This window comes from Chaetura pelagica, unplaced genomic scaffold (genome assembly GCF_000747805.2).
Source record: "Chaetura pelagica isolate M959 unplaced genomic scaffold, ChaPel_1.0 scaffold64, whole genome shotgun sequence".
Taxonomy (NCBI): Eukaryota; Metazoa; Chordata; class Aves; order Apodiformes; family Apodidae; genus Chaetura; species Chaetura pelagica.
The window spans coordinates 196,263-204,841 of record NW_009952885.1 but is presented as its reverse complement, the minus strand read 5'-3'; the positions used below and the strand labels follow the sequence as shown (position 1 = coordinate 204,841).

The following is an 8,579-nucleotide window of genomic DNA, read 5'->3' as shown; positions in this document are numbered from 1 at the left end:
AGGGATCCTGGGCAAGGGATCCTGGGGCAGGGATCCTGGGGCAGGGATCCTGGGCAAGGGATCCTGGGGCAGGGATCCTGGGCAAGGGATCCTGGGCAAGGGATCCTGGGGCAGGGATCCTGGGCAAGGGATCCTGGGGCAGGGATCCTGGGGCAGGGATCCCAGGGCAGGGATCCTGGGCAAGGGATCCTGGGGCAGGGATCCTGGGGCAGGGAGCATGGCCTCCTTGGCCTCTCCTGTCACAGCACCAGGAGGCTTTGAATACTAAAATTAGGGCTGTCCTGCCTGTCCCTCCTGGAGCTCTGGCCATTGCCTTTGTTTGCTAGGATGAAGACGTTTCTCTGATCATCTCCAGCTGCTTAGGTTCTGACCTTGTGACCTGCAGAAGGTGCACTTGAGGGAGGCAGGAGGGCTCTGTCCATCCCACGGAGAAGGGGCAGAGTGGACTAAATAACTGCTCTGGCTGCAGCACAGAAATGCTGGGTTTGGAAGGAAGCTCTGGAGGTGCCTTGTCCAACACCCTGCTCAGCACAGGGTCGGTCAGGGACATGTCCAGTCAGGTTTTGAACATCTGAGGAGACTGCTCAAACCTGTTCCTGTGATAGACCAGCCTTTACAGTAGTTTGATGGTACCTACTGATAAGGAGAAACTCAGGCATCTCCAGGATTGCCTGTGCTCTGCCATGTTGCCTTTTCAGCAGATGCTTGAAGTCCCCCATGAATTCCAGGCCTGTGAACAGAAGTTTTTTTCCAGTTGTTCTGCTTCCCTGCCAGGCAGGCTGTGACAAACACCCCCACAATGTCACCCACATTGATCTGCCAGAGCTCCAGCCCTCACCTCAGCTGGGTGGTGGTCTGTGCACAGGCAGAGTTCCAGGGGTTCCTGCTGCTATCTGATGGAAAGGGCAGCTGCTCCCTGCTTATCCCACCACATTCCCCAAGTCCATCCCTTGCAGCTCTCCATTCACACACCCTGTCCTGCCTGCACAGTCCCAGCTGGGTTGTAGCCCTGCAGCTACACAGATCAAGGTTGCCTTTAGTTTCTATTCTGTTGTTGTTTGGAGTTCTCTTGTCCATGTCACCCTGCAACCTTCTCTCACCAGCCTGGCCCAGCACTTGGCTGTGGGTGATGATCTCCCTCAGTGTCACTCCAGGTCTGAAGCTCTCCTCAGCAGATGGCCTCTTTACAGAAGTTATTTTTGCCTCACTTGGTCAGGTCCTTGTTCCTCAGAAAGGGTTCTGTCCTTGTAAAAGCCAGATTCCTGTTGTCAGCACCAGCTGTTGACCCACAGAAACCACCCACTGCTTCTCAAGCCCTTCCTCCTCCCCAGCAGGACTGAGGGCCACCCTTGGCTGTCACCCCCAAGGCCACACAGTCACTTCCAGTACACTCTCCTGGTTGTGCTGTTGGTGCTCATGTGGAAGAGCAGCAGGGGTGATAGTCTGGGGGCTGGAGGAGCTTCAGCAGTCTCCCCACACCTCCCTGGCCTCTGTCCCCCACAGCAGGGACCTTCCCCCCATCACTCCCCCACCTCCAGGGTGGGGTTCAGGCTCAGCTGGGACAGACACTTTGTCTCACAGGCCTTCCAGCCCCTTCCCTGCTGCCAGGGCACTGATCCTGGGTGGAAGAAGTTCTCCCTCCTGGTGCCAGAGCTCCCAGACCTCCAGCCTTCACCATCACAGGATTTGCTACCCCAGTGAGCAGATCTGGAGGCTCCTTCTGGGCATTGTGGGCTCCAGGGTTTTGTGTCTGTGGGCTGTTAGGGAAGGTCCATCTCTTTCTCCTCATCCCAACTTCTGTGCAGCATGCAGGCCTCCTCCTGTAGCTCCTGAGCCAGGACACAGCAGGACACCACTTCCCTTGTCTCCATCTTCCACAAGAGGCACTGGCTGCCTCCTCCCTCCACAGCTCAGGCTGAGTGGAGAGGTCTGCTGAGCTGGGTGGAGCTGCAGAAGTTGGTGCTGGAGGCTGTGTCCTGTGGTGTGTCACCACTGCCACCTGCCCTCTGCAGAGGTTCCAGCTCCTCACCACAGGAGCCACAGCATCCCTTGGCTGCTGGGAACTGTGGTCTCAGCCTGGGGGGTTTATAGGCCTGTTCCTGGCACCAGCTGAAAGGGCCTGTGACTCCATCAGCTGGAGGCAAAAGTTCAAATCACCCCCTGATGAGGAATATTTGGCAGAGGGGCTGCTGGTGCTCAGAGGTAAAGGCTCTTTGTAGCTCCTGGAGGAGTTCCCAGAGGTCCTTCTGTGCACTGTGTCCAGTTCTGGAGCCCCAGTACAAGAAGGGCAGGAGCTCCTGGAGAGACTCCAGAGGAGGCCATGAGGATGATCCAAGGGCTGGAGCAGCTCTGCTCAGAGACAGGCTGGGAGAGTTGAGGTGTTCAGCCTGGAGAAAAGAAGGCTCCAGGGAGACCTTAGAGCAGCTTCCAGTGCCTGAAGGGGCTCCAGGAAAGCTGGGGAGGGACTTGGGACAAGGGCAGGGAGGGAGAGGACAAGGGGGATGGATGAAAACTGGCAGAGGGGAGATTGAGGTTGGACATGAGGAAGAAATTATTTGGTGTGAGGGTGGTGAGAGCCTGGCCCAGGTTGCCCAGGGAAGCTGTGGCTGCCCCATCCCTGGCAGTGTTGAAGGGCAGGTTGGATGGGGCTTGGAGCAGCCTGGGCTGGGGGGAGGTGTCCCTGCCCATGCAGGGGGGTGGGACTGGATGAGCTTTAAGGTCCCTTCCAACCCAAACCAGTCTGTGATTCTGTGATTCTGATGGTCTCAGAAGATTGAGAAGCTCTCTGGAAGCTGCTACACCTGTTGTCTGTCTTCTCCACCCTCCTGCTGGCCCTCTCCCATATCTCCCACCTCAGCCAGGGATCCAAGCTGAGCCACAGCAGCCCTTCAGCACAGGGCCATCCCCCAGCAGCCCTAAGGACCACGGCCTTCATTTCGGTGGCAGAGTTGGTGACGTGTCCACCCTAGTGAGGGGGCTCCTGCTGAGGGCCCAGCAGCAGCTGGGGAGGGGGCTGTTGGGTCCTTCCCCTTGGCTCTGCCCAGCTCCCCCCCTGCTCCAGCAGGGCTTGCTGTGTTCTGGGCAGTCTGGGAGCTCTGATCTGTGTCTTCCATCTTCCAAGCCATGACACTAGAATAAGTTTTGGTGTAAATCATTGGGTCTCTCAGGGCAGAGGGGAGAACCATTTGCACTTGACCCTTTCTCTCCACATCACGAGGGGCAGGAGGCTGCCCCAGGGCTCCTTGTTACCCCCCAGCAAAGGTGCAGCCTCTGCCACCTGCTCTGGCAATGGGTCATTGCAGGCTTTAAAAGCTGACAGTGGGATCAGTCCCTGCTCAGGCTGTTGTGCAACAGGATCCACCTTCAGATGTTTTCTTGTAGTCCTTGTGCTCCCTTCCCCTGGCTGGAGGGGTTTCTGTTTCCCTGCTTTTCAGCTTCTTTCAGCTCTGCTTGTCTACAAAGCACTGAGCTGTGCTCGGCTGCAGTTCAGGGATACTAGAAAACAAAGAGCTGAGCATCCAGTTCCCACAGGAACTTGCCTGGTGCACCCAGAGCCACCAGTCTGAAACCAAAACAAGGAAAAGCACAGCTGTTCAGCCCCAACCTTTGCTGCTCTCCTCTCCTGTCTGTTGCAGACATCACCTGGCACCTTGTTCTAATGAGGTGGATGTTATCAAGCACCCTCATTCCCAAGAGAAGAGTATCCCTTGGGAAGCACCCCAAGGGCATGATGCTGATCATGGAAATGGTCACTGAGGAGTCCTTTCACTGCTCAGTGGCAGGGTTTGCTGCCTGCCAGGGCAGAGGGAGCTCTTTCCAGGGATAAGGGAGCATCTCACCCTGTCTGCCCCCCAGCCCAGATGCAGCAGCTTGGCTGCTGCTGCTGCAGACCCTCTCAGAAGCTGTTTGGTGTCAATGTCCTGCAGGATGGGAGCTGACAGGCAGCAGGATCTTCCAGCTGCTTCCACAGATCCCTGACTACTTGGCAACTGCTCTGCCCTCATGTCCTACCAGATGCTTTCTGCCCTTATTATCCTGGCTGGGCTGCACTGGCCACACTGTGGGCAGGAGCTGTTTGGGGCAGAGTGCCCTGGGATCACCAGCAGCAGTGGTTTTGTGCAGGAGAGCAGAGAACAGGGCCCACTGGCAGCTGAATGATGTTTCACACTGCCTGGCTCTCATTTGGGCTGTAGCTCGACTCCACCCAGCCACCTTCTCCCCTTCTCCTCTCTTCTGGACCCTGCTGGCAGCAGAAGAGGCTCTTCCAGGACACTGCTGTGACTGTGGGTGACCCCTCCTTCTCTCTCTTTCCTAGTTACCTGTCTGAGGAAGATGTCCTAGATCAAGCAAACCCTTTTGTGCAGCTGGTGAGCGGGGTGGTTTGGCTCCTCAGAGATGGAGAAGTTTACATCAGTCAGAGCCAAGTGGCCGAGTGTGGTGACATTCAAACCACAGGTAAATACTGCAGAGCTGCAGCCTGGGGGTGGACTGTCCTTCTGGAGGGGGTAGCTCTGACAACCTTCTTGTCCAGTTGCAGTTTCCTTCTCACTCTAGAGGTCTAAGTTTCTTCTGTGCAGGCTCAGACCTGCAGCAAGTGCAGCATGAGCTGCAGGATGAGGCTCCACTGGCTTGTCCAGGGCTGTTGGACAGAATTTGCTGAGCACTGTAAATAGTGGCAGCATGATGGGTGCTAATAATGGTCCAGAGAAGCTCAAAAGTAGGTGCCTCTTACAAGAGTTTAAAACTAAGGGCTTGGGAATCCCTTTCTCTGTCCCTGTGCCAGGCAAAAACTTTGCTGTTCCTAGATGGGCCTGGATGAACAAGAGGGACCTGGGCTCTGTTCTCACTGTGTTCCAGCTTAGATGAGCTGCTTGCTGGGAACTGTTCTACAGACAGATTGTGTCTAAACAGCTATTTCTATCACCCAGCTGGTGCCTGAATTGTTCCCTGTCCTGCACAGGAACCTTTCAGAAGTTCATCAATGTCATCTCAGCCAGGACAGCAGTTGGACATGACAGCCAAGGGCAGCTGGTCCTGGTTCATATGGATGGACAGACAGAGTCCAGAGGGTAAGGCCAAGGTGGTGATAAGGTCCTGGGGCAGCTCCAAGATCAGCCTGCCCCTGGAACTGGGGGGACTCTGCAGCTGCCAGTGATGGGGTTTAGGGCAGAGACTTGCAGAGAAGTCAGTAGAAGACTCTGCTCTTTGGTGGCTGTGGCAGAGCCAGAAGAGGCCAGGGCAGCCTCCAGGCAGCCAGTCAGCATCCCTGGGATGGGAGAGCTTCCCCTGGGAAGAGGGACTCTTTGAAGTCAAACAGCACAAATGAGCAACTGTTTGTTTTTGCAGGGTCAACCTCTGGGAAATGGCTGAATTTCTGAAGCAGCAGGGAATCATCAATGCCATCAACCTGGATGGTGGAGGGTCTGCCACACTGGTCTTGAACGGGACCCTGGCCAGTTACCCCTCTGAGCACTGGTAGGTGCTTGTGGCAGGTTCCCAGGGCTGCCCAAAGGAGGGTGCAGCCCCCAGAGCTCAGCCCTGCCCCTCTGCTCCTCAGGGGGGTCACTGCAGTGTGGGAGGGCCCAGAGGAAAGGCAGGTGACACGTTTGGAGGGAGAGAGGACTCTGAAACCTAAAGCTATTTACTGACTACATATTTTTTCCACTTAGTCATCTGGGATTAGAGTTGAGCTGTTTGATGGGACTGAGTGGCCTGATGTGGGATCAGATAAGGAAGCAGCTCTGAGGCTGGGAGATTAAGAGCTGCACATTCCCGGGAATTAGCAGAGGTCTGTCAACAGCTGATCATTAGGGAAGAGAAACACTGACTTGGAGACCCTGCCCTGCCTCACGTTAGGGCACCTAGAGAACATTCTACTTAAAATTTAGCTGTTTAGTCATTTCTGACTGTAAACATGAAGGGATTTAAAATTCCATTTGCAGTCAGACAGTTGAAAATCAAGTGTTGCTGCAATTGGAATGAGGTCACCTATGTCAAAGCAAAAAAAAACCATCCCAGAAAAGGAGTGTTGGGTTCCAAAGTAAGGGAAGGTGGGTCTGCTTAAAGGAAGACTTTGCCTGCATGTTGTTGGAGCCACCAGGATGCTGGGTGGCATCACAAGGGCATCACCAGCTGAGATGAAGAAGTAATTGGGACACACTCTGCTCAGCAATTGTCAGGCCACAGCTGGGGTGGAGTTGGAATTCTGTGTTCAGCTTTGGTCTCTGCTGGGCAAAAAATGATGTGGGCAGGCTGGAGAGGGTCCTGAGGTGGCCACAAAGGTGATCCAAGGACTGGGAAGCCTGAGGTGGGAGGAGAGGCTGAGAGACCTGGGTTGGTTCAGCCTGGAGAAAAGAGGATTAAGGGGAGACCTTATCACTGTGTTCTAGGAAGAAAAGGGTGGCTACAAAGAAGATGGAGAGTCCCTTTTTACAAGGAGTCACATGGAAAAGATGAGGGATAATGGGTACAAGTTACTCCTGGGGACATTCCCACTGGACATAAGAAGTTTTTTCACAATAAGAACAACCAGCCATTGGAATAATCATAGAGTCATGGAATGGTTTAGGTTGGGAGGGGCCTTAAAGATCATCTAGATCCAACCCCCTGCTTGATGTCTCACCTAAATCTCCCCTCTTCCAGTTTAAAATCCCTTGTCCTGTCACTACCCTTTCTGATGAAAAGTCTCTCCCCATCCATTTGAGTCAATGTTTTAGCCAAGTGTTAACTCCTATGAGACAGGAGTAATTTCAAACATGGAGTTACAGAATCATAGAATCATTGTAGAATACCAGGTTGGAAAGGACCTCAAGGATCAGTTGGTCCAACTTTTCCTGGAAAAAGGACAGTCTAGACAAGATGGCCCAGAATAATGTCTAGAAGAATCTTAAAAGTGTCCAGGGTTGGGGAATCCACCATATCCCTATATAACAGGGGCTCCAGGAAAGCTGGGGAGAGACCTGGGACAAGGGCAGGGAGGGAGAGGACAAGGGGGATGGATTAAAACTGGCAGAGGGGAGATTGAGGTTGGAGATGAGGAGGAAATTCTTTGGTGTGAGGGTGGTGAGAGCCTGGCCCAGGTTGCCCAGGGAAGCTGTGGCTGCCCCATCCCTGGCAGTGTTGAAGGGCAGGTTGGATGGGGCTTGGAGCAGCCTGGGCTGGTGGGAGGTGTCCCTGCCCATGCAGGGGGTTGGATCTGGATGCTATTGAAGGTCCTTCCCAACCCAAACCATTCCATGATTCTACAAGCCCAGTTTTACATGTCTATCTTCCCATTACTGATGTTGTTTGCCAGTGTCAATCAGGGTGAGAATCTGTGGCTGGGTCAGCTGGTTCCAGGCAGGGCTGGGAGCAGCACCATCCCTACCCCCTGATGGGACCTCCCTTCTGTCCCCAGCCCCTTCGACAACATGTGGCGCTGCCCTCGGAACGTCTCCACCGTGGTGTGTGTCCATGAGCCCCCCTGCCAGCCTCCTGACTGCAGTGGGCATGGGCACTGCCTGGGGGGGCACTGCCACTGCACGGGGGGCTTCTGGAGAGGCCCAGCCTGTGACATCTTGGACTGTGGCCCCTCCAACTGCAGCCTTCATGGCACCTGCAGCCCCGGTGAGTCCCCGCAGGGCCCTGAGCTGGGGTGCCCGGATGGCTGTTTGGGGGGGTAGGGCAGGGGGTACCCCGGGGGATGTCACTTACCTGCCCAACAGGTGTCACAGTGGGGGCTTGGCATGTGGCTCTGGGCATTCCTCTGCCTGCCCTGAACACAGGGCATTTCCTGTGTTCCTATTTCTTGGCTCCCTCCTTGATTTGAGCTCCCAGCCAAGTTTGCACCAGTGCAGTGACTGGGCAGAGCTCAGTGGGTGTTGCCAGTAGCTGACCCAGAGTTGCTCACACAGCAGGGGGTCCTGCTGGCTCTGGCAGCTGCCATGGGTGGGTGTTTGGTCCCAACCTGTGTATGAATTCAGGATTCCTCTTCTGTGGTTCCCTGGCAGAGGCAGGAGGAGTTAAGAGGGCACTTCAAGAAGCAGAGGGCCCTAGTTGGGAGTTCCTGGTGTTTCTCAGGGGGTCTCTGTTCATGCCTGTTTGTGTCTCTGCACAGCTGGATGCCTGTGTGACCCCGGCTGGATGGGCAGCAACTGCACTGAAGGTAATGCTGCCCCTCTGCTCCTTCACAGCCAGCAAGGGGGTGGTGGGACCCACCTGCCTGCAGGGCTGGGGAGCTCCTGCTGAGGGGGGCACTGAAGGGAAAGGCTGCACAGTGTCCCCTTTGTTGGAGTTCAGTTGCAGCCCGAGCACCTCAAGCCTGACTTGGTGCAGGTTCCAAAGCCCTTGCTCCTTGTTCAGGGCCCAGACTCAGCTCCTGCCCTGAGCAGCCAGGGGCTACTCCAGGGGTGTGAACATGGGTGGGACTGCTGCCTCGGTAACCAGGGCCCTGATGAGGTCTCTGCTTGTCTCCTCAGCTTGTCCTCATGGTTTCTATGGGGACACTTGCACCCAGAAGTGCCAGTGCCAGCACGGTGGCTCCTGTGACCCTGTGCATGGCACCTGCTCCTGCCCAGCTGGGTACTATGGCATCAGCTGTG

The 8,579-nt window shown here is 55.4% G+C and overlaps 1 protein-coding gene across 1 annotated transcript in view; it reads left to right on the top strand.

The window, feature by feature from the left end:
• NAGPA (N-acetylglucosamine-1-phosphodiester alpha-N-acetylglucosaminidase) overlaps window positions 1–8,579 on the top strand; it is a gene marked incomplete at its 5' end in the record, with an annotated part of 11,618 nt that overhangs the window by 976 nt on the left and 2,063 nt on the right. The window contains 6 exons of the mRNA XM_009995450.1: window positions 4,316–4,455; window positions 4,961–5,069; window positions 5,347–5,475; window positions 7,397–7,605; window positions 8,096–8,143; window positions 8,457–8,579. Of these exons, the coding sequence (XP_009993752.1) occupies window positions 4,316–4,455; window positions 4,961–5,069; window positions 5,347–5,475; window positions 7,397–7,605; window positions 8,096–8,143; window positions 8,457–8,579 (758 nt within the window). The remainder of the gene's footprint in view (window positions 1–4,315; window positions 4,456–4,960; window positions 5,070–5,346; window positions 5,476–7,396; window positions 7,606–8,095; window positions 8,144–8,456) is intronic.